General features: G+C 48.8%; 1 protein-coding gene across 1 annotated transcript; it reads right to left on the reverse strand.

The window, feature by feature from the left end:
• Positions 1–904: 904 nt before the first annotated feature.
• WNT9B (Wnt family member 9B) lies at positions 905–21,124 on the reverse strand. The gene is made up of 4 exons (XM_039700880.1): positions 21,045–21,124; positions 9,438–9,694; positions 2,390–2,655; positions 905–1,381 (listed from the first exon to the last, which is right to left on the reverse strand). Exons 1-4 carry the CDS (start codon positions 21,122–21,124, stop codon positions 905–907), a joined length of 1,080 nt encoding a protein of 359 aa, XP_039556814.1.
• Between the last annotated feature and the right edge of the window lie 2,374 nt (positions 21,125–23,498).

Below are 23,498 nucleotides of genomic sequence, written 5' to 3' on the forward strand. Positions count from 1 at the left end.
TAGGACAAAAAGGTGATTGACTGATTGATTGATTGATTGACTGGGGAGGAGGAGGAAGAGAGATGCATAACTGGCACCATCATTCTGGATCACCAGCAGTAAATACCCCCTGGGAGGCCACGTGCTGCAGAGGGGTGACTTCACAGCCCTCAGCTGACTTCCCATGGCTCAAACACTGTCACTGCAGCAATTCCAGGTGACCAGGAACAGCAAGGTTAAATTCACCTGGAGTCCAACATCCAAACTACAGACCTGGGAGGTGATGGAGGTGAGCTCCCTTTGTTTGTAAGCTGGTATTTCTGAGGCACAATTCCTGAGCCAAATGAGATTATTCAGCAGTGTGTCGGTGAGTTGGCAGCAGAAAGGGTTCAGCCAGCTCCCAGGGAATGGCACGGGCAATCCCCACTGCCAGAGTCCTTCTGCCTCGGTGCAGAAGCACAGCTGGCCCTGCCACACCTGGGGCCAGTCTCTGGTTGTGGCCTTCCTGGTCCCTTAATCCTCTTCTCTGCAGGATCCAGGGCACGAGCCCTCAGTGTCCCAACATCACCACCCCAATGCATCTCCAGGAGTGCATCTGAGGGGTGCAGAAGGAGGATCTTCCCGCACAGGTGAGTACAAGTTTGAACCTGAGGCTGCATCAGGGTTCCTGCTGTCCCCACCATCCCCCTGCTCTCTGTCCTTCCTTCCTGACCCCATGCCTGACAAAACCTCTGGTTTTCCCCGCTCATGCAGGGTCTCTCCCCAGGCTGGAGCATCTCAACACCAAGGCTGGAGCATCTCAACGCCGAGGCTGGAGGAGCACAGCACGCATTTGGTGCTCGCTTTTGTCCTGACCCGCAGCAGAGAGCCATGTCCCTGTCCCCCTGCTGCTCCCCTGGACTCGCCTCGCCCCTCGGGGCTGTCCCTACTGCTTGCAGCTGTAGACCACCTCCTCCTGCATGCACTGCTGGCACTCCACGTAGCAGCACCACTGCACCTGGCAGTGGCACGAGAAGGTGACCAGGCGGCTCTGGGTGTTGTAGCCCCGGCCGCAGCACATGCTGTCGCAGTTGCCCTCGCGGGAGCAGGTCCTGCCCGCGGTGCCCAGGGAGTATTTGCTGGGCCGGCAGAAGCTGGGCGAGTCCTCCACGTACACCAGGTCCGTGGGGCGCGGCAGGGCGGGCTGCTTGCCCGAGTGGCCGTGCCTGTGCGGCCCCGCCAGCTCCGAGTGTCCCACGGCGTCGTTGCTGGTGCTGAAGACCTTGACGGCGTCGTCGTAGCGCAGCTTCAGGAGCCGCCCGATCTCGTGGAAAGGAGAGAGCTGCTTCCAGCACGTCCGCACCGCGCACGAGCCGGACACGCCGTGGCACTTGCAGGTGGTTTTGAGGCCGTTCTTCACCGCCTGGTGAGGAAGAAGAGTGGTGGTTATTACCTGCCAGGACCTAGCTCTGGTAGAGGCAACAGCTCAGATCACTGAGACCTGCAAGCACTTCGGTTTTATTGGCATTATTTCTATCCTAGGGAGGAAAAAATGTTAATAATAATTTTTAAAAATCAAAACAAAAAGCCAAACAAACAAAAAAAAACAAACCAAAAACCCAAAAAAACCCCCAAAAAACGAACAACAAAACAAACAAAAAAAAAACCCCAAAAATAAAAACACCAAAAAACACCCCAAAAAAACCAAACAAAGAAACTCCCACCAAAGCAGAGTTGGCAGGTGAGCCAGAGAGTGGATAGCCTGAGGACAACCAGTTGAACACCAAATAAGCTCTTAAGTAAGTTCTTATTAATTCTACTTGGCACAGTAGGAGTAGTCAATCATAAAACCTAGTATCTCCAACATGGTGGATTCCTTTAGGTGTGTTTGAATGAAGACAGTGCTCTAATTAAACAATCAGTTTGACTCAGTAAATGGAAGACAATGATGTGTCAGTAGCCTGTAACCTACAGGTAAAAATGTTCAATCTGATGGTTTCTCTGACCCAAAGCTGTGACAAGATTTGTTCCATAGCAAGTCACCAGCAGACTCACAATTGATCTCGAGTTTCAGTCTTTAATCTGCTACGTACATGCCACCAGCTCTAAACTCCAGCTGTTCTCAGAACTCCCTGGCATAACCCCTGGCGTCATTCAGTCGTGGAGGTTCACAGCTGTCACTGTGCTGTGTCTCCCTGCCACCCACCCGGGGACCAGTGGAGGACACAGGATGCTCCTCTGGCCCTCAGCATCTCCTCACACAAGGGCTCAGGAGACTTCCCAGGGACTCTCAGCACCACAAGGACACACAGGTGAACAGGTCTAGTTTGTGTGCAGGGCAGTAAAAATCCCTCACACACATAGGATGGGTTGGAAGACTTGTACTGAAAAGTTCCAAAGTTCATCCCAAGCCCGCCAGTGCAGTTCCTACCTTGATGCCCACGTTGGTGTTGTGGATGTCCACCTTGGCCCGCAGGTCTTTGCCGATCCTCTTCTGCCCCAGGAACTTTTTCAGGAACTTGGTGCTGTACTTGAGGTTGTCCCCGCAGACGCCCCACTGCCAGGCCTTGCGGTTCTCCAGGCCCGGGGAGTCGTCGCAGGTGCAGCGCTCCATGCGCCCCGCGCTGCACGCCCGCGCCAGCGAGTGCGTCAGGGCGGCTGAGGACACGGCGTACAGGAAGGCTGTTTCCTTAAAACCTGCACGGGAGAAGGTTGGGAGATGGGAGGAGCAGGAAAGGCACCTCCCCGCCTCTCCTGCCTAAACCCGAGCACAATATTTAGAAGTACCAAACTCCTCTGGCGCTCCCACACCTTCCCCAGAGATGAACAGTGTGGCCGCAGCTCTCTTCACAGAGAGCAGCAGGCACAACTTTCACAAGGATTTCTCCTAGGAAAAGGCAATGAGAAACCTCAGAAAAGAAGGGAAAACAATTCTTATCGCAACTTGCTGCTCCTGTTTTTTGGCACATGTGGAATGTGTTATTGTTTATTGTTTATCGAGAATGATTTGTTAATTGGATTCTGGTGATGCTTGTTTGGCCAATTGGGTCAAAGCTGTGTCCTGACTGTCTCCGCAACTTGCTGCTCCTGTTTTTTGGCACATGTGGAATGTGTTATTGTTTATTGTTTATCGAGAATGATTTGTTAATTGGATTCTGGTGATGGTTGTTTGGATTGATTGGCCAATTGGGTCAAAGCTGTGTCCTGTCTCCAGACAGTCATGGGCTTTCTTTAGTGTAGTTTAAGTATAGTGTATTATGATATATTATTAGTATAGTATTTCTTTAGTATAGTTATAATATAGTCATATAATGTAATATAATATAGCTTAATAAAGCATTTGTTCAGCCTTCTGAATCACGGAGTCAGAGCACATTATTCCTTGGCTGGTGGTGCCCTGCATGGATAAAACAGAGGTTGAAGGGATTGGTGTAGTGACACCCCAGTCTCACCCATGACTGCTTCAGTGTGGACAAAGGAAGGGTGGCAACAGACAAACAGTGCTGGGAAAACACCCAGCTCCAAAAAGTGACAGCCACCAAGCTCTGTTTGTCCCCAGCACAGAGCTGATTGGTGCAATTACAGACCATCATTGGAAACACATTGTGTCATAAAATCAGGAAATCGGTAGTAGAGACTGAGAAAGTGTCCCAAAATCCAACCTGTTATTTAAAAATGTTTTTAATTGGAACTGTAGCGGTATTTTCTATGAAAAGACCACATGCAGTTGGAGTGGGAAGGGGTCCATGCTGAAGGACATCTTGGCAAGAAGGAAAACTCACACATGTGTGTGGGTTTTCTGAATTCCCTGTAAATTATCTACTCCCAGTGACTGTGGAGGTGTGTTCTGAAGCTGTTCTCCTCACCAAAGCAGGATTCTCAGCTGGGCTACAATCCCTGAGGTTGTGGTGGGACTATGACATTTTAACCAGGAAACAAAGTACAGCGGCTGAATGAAAATTCAGTGAGGAGACATGAGATCAGACAGGAATGTAGATATCCCAAGAGCTTCACAGAAGTTTCAGAAACTCTGATTGACACAAATCTGACCCAAATGCCAAAATTTATTTATTTATTTATTTATATTTACCTCCTCTCTTTTTCAGCCCTAGGGAAAATCTTAATATTTCTTCTAGAGATCATTTGCAGAAAAAGAACTATTAACGTGAAACTGTTTAACAAGTCCAAAATTTAGGAATTAGTGCAAGGAAGAGAGAGACAGGTCAATAGCTCTGAGTGCAGGAATGGATAAGATCAGCCAAAATAGAAAAAAAAATTGGATTATAGAAGATAGAGCACTTATACATTGCATGGAAGAAAATATAATGAAGCAAACAAATATTCCACAAGGGAAAATTCCAAATTTCCTTCCACATCAGGAGGAAAATCTGTTTTCCCCAATAATGGAAGAGACAGAGACAACCACAAAGACTTGACCTAGACTTGCACTGAGCCCTTCCTGCAGCAAAGGTTGGAAACCACTTCTAGAATTCACCAAGTCCAACCTCAAATCTCTCCATCATTCTGTTCCCTCAGAGAATTCCCATCCAGCTGTAATAGTGGATCAGAACACTGAGTGCTGAAATCTGAGTGATGTCCACTATAATCATGACCAAGACAGCAGGACAGAGAGTTCTCCTGGTGTGTGCCAGCAAGAAGAATGAAAAATGTGGCTAATCATGAACATAATGGAGAGGCTTCATTAGCAACTTCTATAGACTTCAAAGGAGCTTTTTGGAATTGCAGAATTTTAGATGAAGATCTACCAACAGCATGGACATGAGGGGAGAAGTAGGGAAATATAAAGGAGACAAGGAGATCAACCAACAATCTGCTTCCTGCCTCAACATTTTGGTTGCCGTAACCACTGGGGCAATAATTTGTAATTAATCTTTCTGGTTGATGATCCTCTACAAAATTTCTCAGGGTACTCTAAAGATAATGAAAGAATGTCACCAAAACCACCAAAAGTTCTGTAAAAGCCGGAATGGGACGTGGTCGATGCAGACTGTGGACAGTAGCATAATGCTCACACATTTTCAAACAGCGTCTGACCCTCTCCAAAGGAGCTAAGAGAGGATAACTGATACTTGAGATCCTGAATCTGCTAAATCACTCCAGCAGCCAATCTCCAAATGCTTACCAGATTCCCGACATCCTCTGTGACACGCTGATCCCGGAGGTGAGGAGAGCATTCCGGAGGCCCTTTCCCATGCCATGAGGAGTCAGCAGGCCCCGGCGGCTCCACAGCCCCTGCTAAATCTGACTTTGTGGATCACCACACTGCTCCTGCTATTTCAGATGCTTTGGTTTCCCCATGTTTTCCTGGCCAGTTTTCAGCCCACTGGAAATCAGAGGCCACTGCTGTGGTCAGGCCACTGCAGACAGCAGCAACTGCAGATACCCAGCAGACTTTGAAACATCTCCTTCTCCTTCAAACAAAGCTTCAATATCACCAGGCTGCCAAATACGTGTCTGAAAAGTCTAAGATGGTTGCCTCCACTCTGTCATGAGGAATCAATCACCATTTAATTGTTAATTCACAAAACAAATGAGGGAAGTAAAAGCCCTTGTGGGAAGTGTGGCAGAGCAGCTGCTGGAGCTGGATTTTCAGGAGGAGACACACCACAAATGGCAGCAATCAGCTCCAAGGAGCACAGTTTGGGATCTGAACAGAGGCTACTCCACGTGTCCTGCTATGTCTCCTCCCACAGTGACAACAGAGCTCCTGTCACCACAGGCAGTGGGGCCTGGAGCCAGTTCTGGGCTCTCAGGGCCTGGGTCACTCCCCTGACCCCACTGAGTGTCTTAGGGACAGAATGGAACCTGAAGCTCTCAGTGCAATGGGAACACCTGGGTGCAGATGTCTCTGCTGGGCAGTTGGGCTGCAAACATCCAGCACACAGATGGATTTCAGGATTTGCAGATGATTTGCAGCAAACCAGCTCCCTCTGGTAGGACCTTCCATGTGTCCAAGCCTTGCCCTGAGCTCTCCAGCAGGATTTCTTAGCTCAGCAGCCTATAAATACAGAAGGACTTTTGCTGCAATGCACTGTTCTGTGCTGTGGTGTGCTCCAGACCACAGGGAAAATTGTAATGGGAGGAGTTTTACTCTGGGGTGACTCTGCCAGAGGAAAGATGCTCAGGGTCAGAGTTTCAATGCTGTAGTGAAGGAGTGTGAGCGTTTCAGAGCAGGTGGAGGAGGCATCTCTCTGAAAACAACAGAAAACCAGAAAAAACTCTAGAAGTATAGAAAGATTTAGGATGGAAGTGCTTTTGAGGTCTTCAGAACAACCTCCTGCTCAAAGCAGGGCTGGCTCCAATGCCAGCTGCTCAGGGCATTTTTTGCTCAGAAGCATTTTTTCCTCCAAATCTCCCATCATGGAAATTCTGTGTCTGTGAGTCACCACTCCTCTGCTGTACCATTCCTGGGTTCCTCATGACAACAGCGAAACCACTGCTGGAAGGTCAGAGTCCAACCAGCAGGAGGCAAAGGAATGGATTAAGGGATGGAAGGATTGCAGAGCACTCATTTCCCAAGAAGGATTTTGTGAGTGGCTGGCTCTGACCTCTTTGCTAAAGGTATTTATTTCCCAGATCACTGAGTTGTTTGAGATTAAATCCTGCTTCAGCTGACTTCCAGCAGCCCTTAATGGCACACCCAGGACACCAAAAGGACATCACTGCTTTACATATTTTTATAAAGACACCAACTGTCCCTATGTAACAAGGTGGCTTGAAATAACTTAATTCTTTCTATGGATCTTTAAAGAAGTGGAGAAGGAATGCAGGAGGATTTTTCATGGATCACTGAGGAGTAATAGCTGTCAAAAGTGCCACAGAAAGGTTGCAGGTTATGCAAATGGAGTTTCCCAGTTGTACCCAGAGAGCTATCAAGGACAACAAATGGTGCAGACTGGTAAAACAAATCTGGCATTTCAAGAGCCAGAAAACCCTTGGCTTATTTTTTGTTTGTTTGTTTTTTTGGCATCTCTAGAAGCAGGAAAAGCACTGATGATCCAGATCAGTCACAGAACTTTGTCAGTTGGGATTGCAAATTGAATGTGGCTTTTCACCTGTTGCAAAAATGGCCCATCTCAGTGGGAAGAACCTTTTTCACTGTCTTGCACTCTTAAGACCATTTAAGACTGCTAAAAATCTGTATCTTTCTTAATTTTTCTTCTCTAGGACCATGGAGATATCAAATGATTTAAACATTTCTAAAATGCCTCAGCTCTACCTGGGTGACAGAGGAGAGTTACATGACCAACAATTTCCAAGAAAGTTCCAACAAATGTCACAAACAGATCAAAAGTGGCAGCTGAAAGCCATGTTCTTGTTCTTTATGAAAAAAAACAAACCCCTCTGCAAGCTAAAGGAAAGTGAGAACTAATAATTGCTCCCAGCTAAGTGTCCTGTCACACAGGGGGTGCACACAGCATACCTGGCTGTATTAAATCATCATTTGATCCTTAAGATTGTGTAATAAAATTTTCAAACACTTATCCCCATCTGCCAAAACAGGTTTGAAATTACAGGTGATATTTTATTTTGTCAGTCAGGAGCCCATGGAAATGTTAAGGCATGCCACTGCCAGATAATTAAATGTTTTCCAGCTATTTGAAGATGAGGATTATTCAATTGTCATTTTCAAGTTCTTTGAGGTTGATGAAGGTGCAGATGTGAGAAAGACACTCAAAATTATCATGAACAGCTCCTTCCACCACCTGCTAAAAAATTCACAGTAGAGCCTTGAAATGAAGAAAATCTGATCTTGCATGTGCTGACTTAATAAAAAATCTTAAATTTATATTTAATGTAATAAAAATTTATATTTTTAAAAGGAAACATTACAAATTTTCGATCCCAATGTTAATAAAAATTAGCATTGATTTTCATCAAAATTAATATTGCCTTCTTCAGGTCCCTTTTTTAAAAACACTAAGTTGCTGAACATTATCAAAGGACTGAAACTCAATAAATCTGAAGGCTGAAGCTTAGTAAGTGCTAATAGAAGTTATTGAAGGGCTGAAATTCTGTAACAGTCAGGCTTTGGTTGGATCAGGACAGGTCTGGCAAACCCTATATGCATTCTCTGGGAATTTTTATTTAGAAATAATTTCAGTGTCCATCTTCATTGTATTTTTCTCAAGCATTGGAAGGATTTATTATGTTCCCTTCTACCTCACATCCAGACCTTACAGGACAATTTCTTAATCTAAAGCATTTTGGGAAACGTAAACCCAGTGGGTCTTCTGTCCACTCTGTCCAAATTTCTCCAAATTTATGTGAAAGAGTCTTAGGAGAGAATTGTCAACATGCACTGAGATGTCTGCATGCAGATAAATAGTTTTTCAAATAGTAAACAGGTTTAAATTTTGTATTTGAGAATAACCGAGGTTTACATACAGGCACTAAAGGGATTTTTTTTCTTTAACTGACCCTGTTTTCCTTTAACTGACTCTGTTTTCCCACAGCACCACCCCAGCTGAGGAGGGAGCTCAGTGTAAGGAGCTCTGCTCTCAGAGAAGCAGCCACCAGCCAAGGATGTGAACCTCCTCCCACTTCCCAATCCCTGGCAAACCATGCTGGGAAGATGAGGACAAGGCTTATTTTGGGGCAGAGGAGCCCAAACTGCCCAGCTCCACCACTGGGTGAAACAGATCTCAGCACTCCTGTCACTTCGCTTCATGCGAGATTTAATTTGGGACTGCAACCAGAGTTTCCCTGGACACCAACAGTGGAAGAGGTTTTACAGCAACTTCTGTGAGCCAGAGAGAAGGTTGAGAAGAGGATCCATGTTTACTCCTGAAAGAACTTTCTACCAAGGTCCTTGATATAGAAACCAAGAACGAAATAAGGACAAATAAGAGAAACTTCAACTGCCTATTCCGATAAGCACTTTGTTTGAGTAAAGAGTAAAGAGTAAAGAGTAAATAGTGTGAATTTATGAGTTGTGTAAGAATGTATAAAAAGCATGCATGCCATAATAAAAACAGTTTGAAGCCTTCAGGAAATGGCATGTGTTGCTTTGTATTGTCTCTGTCTCTACCATGACACTATGTGAGATTTAATTTGGGACAACCTGGGAGCTGCAGCCAGAGTTTCCCTGGACACCAACAGTGGAAGAGGTTTTACAGTGACTTCTGTGAGCCAGAGAGAAGGTTGAGGAGAGGATCCATGTTTCCTCCTGAAAGAATTTCCTACCAAGGTCGTTGACAAAGAAAGAAAGAAGGATAAATAAAAGAAACTTGCAACTGCCTATTCCAATAAGCACTTTGTTTGAGTAAAGCAAGTGTAAACTTAGGAGTTTTGTAAGAATATATAAAAAGCTATAATAAAAACAGTTTGAAGCCTTCTGGAAATGGAGTGTGCTGCTTTGTATTGTCTCTGTCTCTACCGTGGCATTGTGTGAGATTTAATTTGGGACACCCCAGGAGCTGCGGCCAGAGTTTTCCTGCACACCAACTACCTTGTACCTCTCTTGAGCAGGCTGGGCCGGCCCTCCAGGCTGCAGTTCCAGCGCTCGCTGCGGAACTGGAACTGGCACTCCAGGATCCCCAGGCGGATGGCGTCGCGCAGCGTCTCCGCCAGCCCCGGCTCCCTCCGGCACAGCCGCTTCTGCTTGCGGGACAGCTGGAGCAGCTCGCACTGCTTCACGTGCCCCTTGCCCGGGCCAGAGCCGCCCGGGGCGCCCAGCGAGGGGAAGTGGGTCAGGGCTTCCTTCCCGGTCAGGCTGGAAGGAAAGAAGCAGGAGAGGAGGTGAGCTAGGGAGCACATCCCTGAGATTGATGCCTGGAGAAGGCTCACCTAGAACTGAGACTAGAGGAGCTAAAGACTAAAGTAGGGGTTTATTAGGAGGCCTCAATGGATCACCCTTGGGCAGCACAAGAGCCCAGCCAAGGCTACACCCAAGATGAACCAAAATGGTCACAAAAACCCACTGGTCACGGGGTCTCTCACTTTTATCAGTTCTGATCCATTTGCATATTGCAGTTAATTGTTCAATTACAGCTCCAGCTTGATAGTCCCACCCTTCTTGCTTTTCTCTCTTCAGCCCACATTATTTGTGCTCTTGAGGTGAGATCTGGATCATTTGTCCTTGGTCCCCAGCTAGAGCAGGAATTGTTTTGTCTCCCTACTCTGTGAACAAACCTCACCATCCCCTCATATGAAGCCCAGACCTACCCACTAAAGCAGCACAGAACCTGAAAAATATAAAAGCCCTGAGGCATCAGGATCATTCAGGGTCAGGTTGGGCAGGAGCTCTGAGCCACCCTGAGGTGCCCCTGCCCATGGCACAGGACTGGACTGGGTGGTCTTTAAAAGTCCAACCCTCACCAGTTTGGGATTCTGAGATGATTCTAAGATCACCATCATGGAAAAGGTGAAGAAGGGAAGGATATTCAGGAAGCTCCAGGTCAGAACATTTTACCAGCTCAGAAGATTAATCAATACAGATTGATTAGATCTGGTGTCCTATTCCCACCACACATCAGGGCAAATTCCCAGACTGATGCCATGGGGAGGAGGAGAAAGCCATGTGTGCTGTCACCAAGCAGCCCCAGGGAAAGTTCTCTAGGTTCCATGGGGGACCATGACAAGAGCCATTCCTGTGTCCCAGCACAGCCAGTGTCACACACAGAGCCCTGGCTGCTGCTCACTGTGTCACAGCTCTGTGTGGCTCCTAAAGGCAGGAGCCAGCTCCTTCCCAGGGTCTGGTACCCCACAGCTTGGAAAGGCCACTGGGGGGATGTTACCAGTGACCATCTTCCTCCACAAGCATGAGTTTTGCTGGAAAATATATCCTTGCTGAAAAAAATACAGGAAAGGTCAGATAAAAATGTCCTGCCAAATGCAATGGCAATGCATTTATGTGTTAATGCAATTCAGCTGAAAAATGTCACAAATATTGGAGACAAATGGTTTCATTTTCCATGGCAAGACAATATTTCTCTTGCAAAACTCATCTTACCTGCTATCTTTAGGATGCTTAAAATCACAGAGAAATTATTTTACTTTGATGCAGTATTTGGGGGCTGCAAACTGGGAGCAGCCCTGACCAGGAATGTCACCTGCTTCCCAAACCCAGACTCACAGAGTCTGCCCCAAAAAATGCCAAACCAGACAGATCAATGGAAATATTCAGGAACCTTTATTATTGGACACTTCTCCTTCATGATGGAAGATGCAAGTCAAGCACTGCAGCTGTGATTTGAGTCCCCCCTGTATTTGTAGATGTGTAAAGTGTGCTCCTGAGCTGTTCCTGAGCTGTTTTCCAGATCTGCCTGTAGTCAGCCCAGCCCATCCAGGCACAGGAGTTGGAACACAGCTCTGCTGACCTAATCCCACCTTGTACCCATTCCCACAGGAGTCTCAACCCCCAGGTGTGCTCACACATCTGTAATCCAGAACAAAGGCAATTAACTAACACACCCAGAGACCTGAAAACTACTCAAGAACCTTGGAAGCCTTGTGGATCACACAAGGATTGAACCTCAGAACTGAGTGGGTCAGAAGAATCTCCCCCTCCCATTGTCACTGCTGAACTGGGGGACAGAAACAGAGATGTCTCAGTGACCCAAGACATAAAGAGGCAATGCTGGAAACACAGACAGAGCTTTGGGGCCAGGTCCAGCCCAAGAAACTCAAATTAACACCTTGATGAGCCTCAGAGAGCAGCTCAGGCTGCACAGAGCCCTGCCTGGCCCCAAACCGTGCCCAGGGGCTGCTCAAGGCAGACCAAAGCTGCAGAAATGCCCTGAGGGACACGAGATTGACCCAAGGCACTGAGACCAACCCGTGGTGAACCAGCCTGAGGGCTTTTCCTGGCTCATCCTGGTGCTTTAAACCCAACACACACTGGTGACCCAACCTGTCCCTGGGAGCACAAGCACAAGCTCTGAAGCTCCAGAAGGTCAAGATGTGCCAACATTTGGATGGGCAGGCTCAGAGGTCAGCAAAAGTCTGATTTAGGGTTGTTTTGACAGCACCCAACTCAGTGGGACAATGCTGGGCTCAGCAGAGGTGCTGCTGTTATGCCAGAATAACAACCCTCACCAGAACCTGGACTTTGCCTGCTGGTGGGATTCCAGCACTGACATCCCAGAAAAGTGCACTTGTCACCAAGTGGAGTGGGAACGTGGCTCCTGTCCCTTTGCCATGCAGTGTCTGTGCTCCAGGCACCAAAGTTTTGCAAGTTCATGGCACAGAGAGAGGAAATAAGGAATGGGAGGTGTCACTGAGGAGTTTGAGAGCCTGATAGAACAACACAAATCACTCACTGCTTGAAAGCACAGCTGCAACATTCCCAAATTCCATGTACCAAACTCCTGACTGGCCACGTGCCAACAGACCTGCCACCCATGCCAGGCATCCTACCTCTCCAAAATCCCCTCCAGAACAAAAAGATCTCCCCCCTTGCCAGTGTCCATCCTCATTTTAGTGACCTAAATTCCAGCTAAAACATCTTTAATCCCTTGTCAGGTGTTTCAGGCAGCAGCAGTGGCTTCAGTGACTGTTCAGACCAATCATCCCCTTCCTGGGAAAGGCTGATCAGCCCTGAGCCCTTCCCTTCCCCAGGGATTCAGAAGCAGCAGGAGCTCAGTGCTGAGGGTGGCTCTGACTCCAGAGGAGTCCCAGGGTCTGACCTCAACTGGGATAAAACAGAGAACTGCAAGAAAAATGCTCACTGTTCTTGCTATTACACTTCCTTATCCCAAGGGCCCAGGATATTGGCCAAAAATCCAAGAATCCCTTCTCCTGGGGACAGGGAGAGCAGGCAGAGCACAGCCAGAGCCATGGGGTGAACGTGCAGGCAGAAATTCAGCCCTTGAGCAGACACAGTTTCACTAAGGGCTGCTGAGCCCCCTCAGGTTTGTTGATGAATTTCAAGTGCAGCTGTAAAGCCAAGACTGTGAAGTTTTCTGTAGCCCAGTGTTACCATGATATTTTCTGAAAAATCTCTTCACCAGGATTTCTTTTCTTGGGAAAGTGAGAAGTTTCAAAGAAGAATGAAAATAATAATTATTTGATTGTTTCTCCTGTTCTTGCTGCCTTAGAATGTAAAGATTGTTTACTAACTGGTTACTATTTAATTAATTTCATGTGAATTATTTTTACTTAATGACTAATCACCATCTAGTTGTGTTTGACTGTCTGAGGAGAGTCACGAGTTTTTATTATCGTTCATTCTTGTTAAACTTTTTGTCTGTATTTTTTCTCTATTTTTCTTTATAGTTTAGTATAATTTTAGTATAGTATTCTTTAATATAATATCATATCATATCACAATATAATAAATTAGCCTTCTAAAAACAGAGAGTCAAATTCAATCATTCCTCCTTCGTCCTGGGGATCCCAGAAACTACCACAGCCCAGGGGTGTCGGATTCACATCCAGGAGAACATGGTGCAAAGGTGTTGCTGAAGCCTGTGTGAAAGGGAGAAAAGGAGGCAAAGGGATCTTCAAGATTTACAAGAGATCTGATGAATGACACAAACCAGGGATGAGCTGTCCTGGACAAGCTCAGAAAAACTCTAAAACCAGAGTGGATCTGGTAGGCAAAGGTTAAATAAAGAACAGTGGAGAAGAGTCAGCACAACCTCTGTGGAAGGTGGTGATGCCTTTTGAACCTGAAGGAGTCACTGCACACACAGAGCAAGGACAGATGATAGTGCCTGCTTGGACATCTACAGCAGACAGATTTCCAAAACCTTGTGTAAGATAGGCTGGACACCTTCCACAATTCCCACCAGGAGAAGAAGGATAGCAGAACACAGGGCTGTGGAAGCAGGACTGGCCTCCAAGTGACTAAAGATAGCAGCAGAACACAGGGCTGTGGAAGCAGGACTGGCCTCCAAGTGACTAAATGTTATTCTGATCTCTAAAACAGAAGAATCAGGGGGAATTGTGATAATTTATTAATTTTTACACTTAAAATAATGAGGCTATAGTTAAACTTGCAACCCTTCTCAATGCAGGGCACAAGAATGCTGAAGTATCCATGTATTCATACAAACCATGGAAGACAAAGTCCTAAAGGGACCAGTAAACACAAAGACACTTTGGCACAGGAAATTCTGGATGTGCAAACTGCCAGAAGCTGGAAAAGATTCTGAGGGAGCATCTCAGTCTGCCACCCTGCTTCTGTTCATGCTTTTGTCTTTACATTTTTCTTCACATTGGTGAAGGTGGTGAAGCCACCTCAACCTTTGGTCTGAGGTTTACAGTCCTGGGCAGGGATTATCCCAAGGATGTCCTTTGGCCCACCAGTGGGATTTGGGGAAGGTGGCATTGCCATTCTCCAGGCTCTGAAGGATGTTGGGTGCTGATATTTGTAGAAGAAAGGCATAAGAAAAAAAAAAACCTTTGAAGAATTTGATTCAATTTCCAAAGCAACCTCAATAATGCACAGCAAATACAGCCTGGGACCACACACAGAGATATACCAAGTCTAATTCATCATTTTCACCATTCAAAGCAAAAGCTTCATGGGAAAAACACTTCCTAAAAGTGGATCCAGCAATACTTGAAATTCTGAAAGAGGTAATGCAGCATCCTACACAGATAGCTGGCTGCACAGGCAAATCTACTTAATTATTTTTATTTTTATTTTTATTTTTATTTTTATTTTTATTTTTATTTTTATTTTTATTTGTAGTAGTAGTAGTAGTGATAGAAGTTATATTTATTATTGGTGGTGGTGGTTTTTTATTATTATTATTGTTGCTGCTGTTGTTCTTGAATTTCTGAAGCTGCAACACTTAGAGTAACTTGGTTTTCCTCTAAAAAGGGAGGTCAGAAATAACCAGATGGATAGAACACAGCTGATGAAATAAGCAGTAAATTGGTAAATCCAAGGGGCTAAAGCTACCCAGAACACACCTATCTGTGACAGCCTCCCTTGTGCAAACTCTCACACTTGTCCCCTGAGGTAGGGCAATGTCAGCAGGAAATAATTATAAAAATTACATCAATAATTCCATTGCTGTGTTGGAAGCTGCCAGGATCAGGAGTCTCACAGTCAGAGACACAGCTCCCAAAACTCATCTCTCACACAAATTTCAACTTAGACGAGCAGCAGAGGGATTGAAGGAGGTGCCCAAGGCCAGGCAGGTGGCAGGGGCACAGCTGGGAGCAGAAGCCACTCTCAGAGCCGGGACAGCCCCAGAGATTGCCCTTGAGTGCAGGCTTTGCAGGCTCCCACCACGACTGTATTTTATCAGGGCAGAGCCAACACAGGATCTGATGGAGATCAGAGCATGCAAACATTTGTACAAGATTAAATATAAAATATGCAGATATTTGCAGTCAGGCAAACTGCATGGTTTTGGATGATTTAGAGTTTATTATCTACAGATCATACAGCAAAGAAAGTGAACCCTTTGAATTAATGCACACCTGCTTGCAATCTGAAAGAACAATAAGGATCTCCAACTTTATTTCTCTCTCCTTTTCTGCCTAAGCCCTTTACTAAATTCATCTATTTCCTTTAATCTCCTTCCAGCCACATTCCAGCTTCTTAAGAGACTTTTAATGAGAGCCTGTTCCTGTGCAATGCCCAATGTCCTCTGGATCTGAAAGGTCTTAAAAACCAGTAAAAATATGCCTTTCCTACCTCTCCCAAGTCAGGAGAAAATCAAAGCAGCCCACAACAGGACTCCATATCTGATTTCAGGGGCCTTTCATGTTCCACAGGAATATCTGCACCCCACAGAGAGCTGCAAGAAGGCTTCAGGAAGGGCTGAGAGAATGTGGGACAGGACAGACGGAACCAAGGCCTGTGTAGGGCACAGAGGTCCCCAGCTCTGCTCTGTCCCCAGCAGCTCTGTCAAACAGAGTTTTCATCCTTTCAGAAACAGCACAATTCAATGCTCCCCATCTGTCCTGGAGAAAGGATGGCCTGTGAGTGTTGCACTGTTGTGACTAATCAGGATGGTTCCTCTGCTTTGTACCCCCACTGACTGCAAAGGAGGTGGCAGAAATCCCCAGAGCATCCCAACTATAAATCTCAATAATCAATACTGAGATTTAACAGTTGATATCAAAGCTCTTTACTTTCCTCCCTCAGAGCTGTCATCTCAGCCTCTCAGGCAGGTGTCTCTATACCTGTTATCCTCCAGGTTTTCTACCAAGTTTCTGCTCCTCACAATGAGAAAAAGCTGGAATTAAAACCTCGGATGAGTTCACATGATGCTGTGAGTCAGAATCCTTCAAGATGGATTGTTTGCTGCAAGCCCTCCCTGGGAGCAGTAACAGATGATGTGTCCAGGTCCAGACTCATTTTTTTAAAAGATTTCTTCTGAAGTTCCACAGAGAACAGGATATAAAATTCCTGCATCACAAGAGCTGCCAGCCTGGGAGGAGAGCAGTAACCAGGGCAGTAACCATTCCTGCTCAGGGCTCTCCACCCTCACCTGCTCTGGGCTCCCACGGTCTGGACACCCTTGGTTTGACTCCTTCCACCTCCCAGCCCAGCCACATGAAATATCTCCACGTGGATCCCAATTCCAGGGCTGATCCCAGCCCAGGGCAGTCGTTACAGGGGAGAGCAGATTTTCAGTCTAACTCTGGATAGCCACATTCCCCAAAGCACTCCTGGCATGAAACACTCAGCACCCAGTGGGATGGGGTTTTAGAGCCTGTGCTGCACTGAGAGAGTGACTAAAGAGAGTCTGGAGCTGAAGAGAATCAAAATGCATCCATGAAAATCCTTTCCCTCTGCAATGCACCTGCAGCCCCACAGCCCCTCTGCTGGTTCACCACAGACTCCATCCTCAGTCTCCCCAGATTTCAGCTGGAAGTTTCCTTCCCTCTCCATTTCTGCTCCTTCTCTCTCTTTTTTAAAACCCCAGTATTCTGTGTGACTGATAATTACAACAGTGATGCTGTAGCAAACCTTCTTGAAAGAGGATTTGTCCTTTGAGAAACAAGGATGCAGCCTGTAAATAATATCAGCATTTAATTATCAGCTCAACAGGAAGAGAAATTCCCTCAGAAACCTTTCCAGAGGCACTCAGAACTGGACACCAGAATGTCCAGTTATTTGAGGTGTGTTTGGTCCATCAGATTTATCAGGGGAATGCTGCAATAAGACATTTACCAAGGACAATTATGGGATGGTAACTGGGCTAATGGGATGGAAACCAAGGCTTGCTGGACACCTCTAGAAGGATACAGGAGACGTGAGAACAGCTTTTTTAGGGATGATCATATTTACTTTAAGGTATCATTTGACACATGATGCTGTTTCCAAAGCTATCCAAGGCCCAGCTTCAACAGCCCTGCAATTCACATGCTGCTTTTGGCCTCTAACAGCCCCAAAAAATCCTTCCAGCAGGAAATGAGCAAAAATTGTGCCACTGCATTTGATGGGTAGGGCTGAACCAGGAGGAGCTGTGAGCCCAGCCAGCACATCCTGTGAGATGCCAGGCACCTCTGCAGCCACCACAGGTATTTCAGGGTGAGTTGTGAAGAAATCTGCCCATGGAGCAGGGGCCAGCCTGGCCCAAGGGTGAGACACGTCCCAGCCTGCTCCACAGAGGCCTCCCCAGGAGAAGGCTTTGATCAGCTTTGGTACTTCCACCTTCCCACCAACCTGGGGTGGGTCTGTTCTGGATTCTGCCCTGGGAGAAGCTCTTTGCCCTCCAGCACATCCTAAATGCCTTTTCACCTTGTGAAACGTGAACAAGGAGACAACAGGAGGCTTAGAGCTTTTAATGAGGTCTGGAGACATTCCCACCACCTGAGGAGGTGAAGAGGAAAAGCATGAAAAGGAGGGAATGCTTTACAGGAGGCTGCAGGGTGGGGGAGGATTGAAGGAAAGGTGGAAGCAAAACCAGCTCAGAGGGAGTCAGGAGGTGAGGACAGTGCACACTCCTGGATTCCTGCATCCAGAGAGCCAAACCCAACACAACCCCAGCAACAGCCAGGCCACCTTTCACACAGAGCTTTTCTCTCCCTCTCCTAAAAGCAGGTTTAATTTCTCCCCTGTAACCCAGGATCTGCTCAAGCACAGCCAGGGCACAGACCCCAGTGAGGCAAAGCTCCAGGTACTGGGAATGGGCTCAGAGCTCTGCCCACAGCTGCTGAAATTTAAAAGACAACTCCCTCTGTCCTAAAATAATAACACAAAATTTTTTTTTGTGAAATTTTTTGCTTCCCACTTCCAGAGGGCAGGAATAGATGGGATATTGGGAAGGAATTCTTCCCTGTGATGGTGAGGGTGCCCTGGCACAGGGTGCCCAGAGCAGCTGTGGCTGCTCCTGGATCCCTGGCAGTGCCCAAGGCCAGGCTGGACACAGTTTGGAGCACCCTAGGACAGTGGAAGGTGTCCCTGCCCATGTCAGGGGGTGGCACTGGATGACCTTTAAATGTCTCTTCTAACCCAACCCATTCTGGGTTTCTCTGCATTTCTCCATTGCAATGCTGTGTTCACTCTGGCAAAACTTTGTTTTCTGTGTTTAAAGGTGAGCTCCATCTTTGCCAGGCCCTTGGACCATTTTTGCTGCACTATCCCATACACTTCATGCTTTACCTTTGCCCTGATGGGATCAAATCTGGTATTTCCTTCACCCTTTGAACCAGCAGTACTTCACCTTTGCCACAGCACAAAGGGCTCAGCTCCTGTCTCTGCACATTGCCATCCAAAAGGCTCCTTCGCTCATTCTAAAATGTTTGTAGGTTTTCTTAAGTGTTTGGAAAGCCAATATTTGGCTCATGTGCCTCAGTCTCTCCTCTTTGCCTAAACTCAGAAGCAGACCACAGACCCAGGGTCCCCAGTCCCCTCCAGTTCAGTAATAATTTAGGTGTGAGATTGCTTTTCTCCCATACCAAGCCACATCAAACATTCCCTTCTAAAATATTCAAGTTCCTCTCAAGTCTTATCAGCTCAATTTTCTATCTGGAAGCACCCATGTATCACACCACCCATGCTCATCACCACCAAACCCATTGAGTTCTTAGACTTGGGTTTCTTCTTTTGATTTTCAGCAGAGGTGGGAATACACAGGACACACCTGTGCCAGACCCCTCAAGGGAAAAAACCCACATTGAAAATTGAAACTACTGCCTCAGATCCCGAGCTGTGCACGGTCAAGAGGCAGCACACACAGATTTCATGTGCTTGTACCAAATAAAATTTTTAAAAGCCCATTTAAAACCAAATAAAGCACACAATTCTGTGTGCCTGTACACACAGAAAGCTGCTTGTACCAAATAAATCATTGACACAGAGCAAAAGATCACTCAGGCTGCTTTACCTGAGTCCAGCTTGAGCAGTGGTCAGTGACAGCTCCGTGCTGTTATCTGCACAAACTCATTCACTTCCCTGGCACAGCCACATGCACATCCCTGTGCCTGGAAAGCCAAACTCTCCCTGCAGCCCAGCTGTGGGCTTCTGATTGTGACAGCATGAATTATAACATTTGTATTGTCTCACATGGCCTTCACATGAGACTGAAAATGGAATAAAGTTTTTAAAACGCCCCTCAGTTTTCCAGTCTCTGGGTCAGAAAAGGGCTTAATCCAACACCCAACCCCTTCAGGGAGTGAGTGAGTGCTGACACGGAGTGACTGAGAAAGGGGAGGCCCCCCAGCAGATGCTGCCTTGTGAATTAGGCTGAATGATACAATTAATAAATTTAAAATCCAGATTATTTTATGCAGCAGGAACGAAATACCAGTCGTGTCCTAGGTGAGAAGTGCCAAGCCAGCAGACACTTCCCAGCATGTGCTGGGAGGGTCAGGAGAGGGAACAGGACCCTCCACGTGTGCAAGGCAGCACAGAGCAGTCCTGAGAGCTGCAATCACTGAATTACAAATGCTCCTGTCTGTTCTGCCCTCACTGATGTGTGCACCAACAGCTCTGCTTGCCATGAGAGTCTGGAAATCCTGCCTGAGGAGCAGCTCATACAGAAAAAAAGACAAAAACCCCAGAACACTCTGCATGGGAAACTCTGCATTGACCCAACCTGTTACAAACCCATCTCTGCCTTTATCCCAAGCAAACCAAAAGGAGCGGGGAAGACACAAACCCCGGGACAGCTGTGCCCGAGTGATTCTGACCCTGCAGCGTCCCGGGATGGGGCAGCAGCTCTGCCCCGTCCCTGGGCTGCCTTGAAGCACCTTCGTGTCCCCGTCCCTGCCTGCTGAGCCCTGGCTCCCTGTGCCAGCCCCGTCCTCCCACCCTGTCCCCCAGCCTGCAGGGAGCGATCAATGCCAGGGGTGATTCGCACCCTGAGCAGACCGGGAGCGCACTGCAGGGGTGAAACCCAGTTTTCCTCCCAGCCAACAGAATTTCCACATCCCGCTCTTGCACGGTAAATCTGCCCCTGGTCCCCACTGTCCGGGCTCGCCGGGAGCTCGGGGAGGCTCCTGCGACTCCAGCACCCCGTGTCCCCCGTATCCCCCGTGTCCCCCGTGTCCCTTCCCCTCTCGCCCTGCCCCTCACCACCCTCCGGGAGGGTCCCGGCGGTGCCGGCGCTGCCCGGGGCAGTGCGGGGGATGCTCCGGGCGCTGCAGGTGCGCGGCTGGCCCGGGACCCCCTCGCAGCGACGGGGACGTGCCCGGGCACCGGGGCAGCCCCGCGGAGCCCCTGCGAGAGCATTCGTGGGGAACCGCGCTGCCACGGCCCCGAGCTGCCCCGGGACACCCCGAGCTTCCCATGGACACCCCGAGCTGCCCCGGGACACCCCGAGCTTCCCATGGACACCCCGAGCTGCCCCGGGACACCCCGAGCTTCCCATGGACACCCCGATCTGCCCCGGGACAGCCCGAGCTGCCCACGGATACCCCGAGCTTCCCATGGACACCCCGAGCTGTCCACGGACACCCCGACCTGCCCCTGGACACCCCGAGCTTCCCCAGCTCACCCGAGCTTCCCGTGGACACCCCGATCTGCTCCAGGACACCCCGAGCTGCCCCGGGACACCCGGAGCTGTCCACGGACACCCCGACCTTGCCATGGACACCCTGAGCTTCCCATGGACACCCCGAGCTGCCCCGGACACTCCGTCCCCCGCCCCGGGTCCCGGTGCCTCCCCTCGGAGCCCCGCGCTGCCCCGGTCCCCGCGGGCGGTGCTGACCCGAAGTAGGCGGCGGCGGGCGGCGGCGGCAGGAGGAGGAGGAGGAGGAGGATGCGGCAGGCTCTGGCGGCGGAGCGCATGGTGCGGGCGGTGCCGGTCCCAGCTCGCTGCGGGCCGCCCGGCGCCGCGGCTCTTTAAGCGGGAGGCGGGGCGGCCCCGGCCCGTCCCGGCCCGTCCCGTCCCGTCCCACCGCCGCCGGGAACCCCCGGGGCTCCCTGGGGACCCGCCGCCCCCCCAGCCCTCGGGGACGCCGCGCCGGGTCCCTCCATCCCCGCGGGATCCTTCCATCCCCGCCGGGTCTCTCCATCCCCGCCGGGTCCCTCCATCCCCGCCGTGTCCCTCCATCCCCGCGCAGCTCCTCAATCCCGGCAGGATCCCTTTATCCTCGCTGGGTCTCTCCGTCCCCCCGGGATCCCTCCATCCCTATGGGATCCATCCATTCCCCCAGAATCCCTCCCTCTCCGGGGATCCCTCCATCCCCGCCAGGTGCCTCCATCCCCATGGGATCCCTCCATTCTCTCAGGATCTATCCATTCCCCCGGGATCCCTTCATCCCCACTGGGTACCTCCATCCCCCCGGGATCCTCCATGCCCCGGGACTCAGTGGGCTCGGTGCCAGGCTCCGGGATGCCCGCAGCGCCCCGTGGAAGGACAGCTGTGGGTGCTGCAGGGGAACTTCCCCTTTCTCAGGCTCAGCACTGCCTTCGGGCACTGGTTAGGGCAGGGAAGGGTCAGGGAAGAGGTGAAGAGGCACCTGCTGTGCCCGGGCACCCAGCAGCCCCCTGCACATCCCTCCCTGTGCTCCAGCTCGCTGCTCTGCTGTTCATGGAGATAGATCCCAACACATCCCAGCTGCCACAGCACGTGTAACCCAACCTGCATTGCACAGGTGACATCTCCTGGAAATGCTGGGCGCAAGGAGACCCTTTGGAGGGCTCCAGACAAACCTCCCATGCCGAGACAGGCAGCTGTCAAATCTAGACAAGGATGGCTGTGGCTTTGTCCAGCCAAGTCCTGCAGACCCCCAGGGATCCCCACATCTCCCAGGGCACTCGTCCTACAGATGCACAACTCTCCAGGGGAAGGGGGTTTAACACCCAGCCTGATCCCTCCAGGGGAAGGGGGTTTAACCCCCAGCCTGATCCCTCCAGGGGAAGGGTTTAAGACCCAGCCTGATCCCCCCTGGGGAAGGGGGTTTAACCCCCAGCCTGATTGCCCCAAGGGAAGGGTTTAACACCAAGCCTGATCCCTCCAGGGGAAGGGGGTTTAACACCCAGCCTGATCCTCCCAAGTGCAATGACACAAACCTTCACAGAAGAGCTCAGAAGCAAATTTCCAGACCCCAAGAGTGGCCATTGGGATAAAGGTGCAATGCCTACCCTTGAAAAGACTCCCACAAAACTCCAGGACTGTGGAGCTGCAGGTGTGGAAGGACCTGTACAGGAACTTGAAACCAGACAGGCAATGGGTGAGTGTAGGAAATGGATTTGTAGAGAATGGATTTATACTGTAATTAAGAAGTTGTTGGCTTTTAATTGTAATGGCGTGAATTATAACATCCGTATTGTCTCACCCTTCCCATGAGACTGAAAATGGAATAAAAGTTTTTAAAATGCCTCTCAGTTACCCCATCTCTAGATCAGAAAGAGGCTTAATCCAAGAGATGAGGAGGGCTCTGTGTTGAGCTGGAGGTGCCCTGCTGCCTGTCCCACTCTCCTCGTGACCCCGGGTACCTGGGAGGTGCCTGGCACCAGCCTCTGTGAGAGGCTGACAAACCAGCACATCCTAGAGCAGAGGATCCCAGCAGGATCCCTGAGTGCCTCAGGATGTGGAGGGAAAGGACCAGTGCTGCTCTCCAGTCTGCACCTGGGCTCGTCCTTTTTGTTTTCCTTCCAACCCACCTTTGAAACAACAGTTCAAAAGTAATGCATCCTTCACTGAAATTGAAAGTGATGTGCTGGGAGAGAGACTTAATTAAAGACATTGCAAGATTTGATCAGTCTTGTCCAGCATTTATGAATACTCTTCAAATATGAGATCTGATCAGACATCGCCTATCTGAATAAGTTTGTTTAAAGGTTGTTTATTAAATATTATTTATCCACTGTTAAACTTTGGAGGGAGAAATATTAAACGTGTCTGGGATTGACAGGCAACAAAACTGGCTGAGCATCCCTGAGCCCTGTCCCTTCCTGGCTGGCAGTGCCTATCTGAATAACTTTGTTTAAAGTTAAAGTTTGTTTATTAAATATTATTTATCCACTGTTAAACTTCAGAGGGAGAAATATTAAACGTGTCTGGGATTCACAGGCAACAAAACTGGCTGAGCATCCCTGAGCTCTGTCCCTGTCTGGCTGGCAGAGATGAGCTGTCAAGGACTGGTGATTTTGGGAGAGAGGTTGAGGTAAGCAGGGACAATGTGAGCAGTCACCATCTCATACCAGTCCTGCTGCA

Source organism: Passer montanus, unplaced genomic scaffold (assembly GCF_014805655.1).
Source record: "Passer montanus isolate IOZ18808 unplaced genomic scaffold, ASM1480565v1 scaffold145, whole genome shotgun sequence".
Classification (NCBI taxonomy): Eukaryota; Metazoa; Chordata; class Aves; order Passeriformes; family Passeridae; genus Passer; species Passer montanus.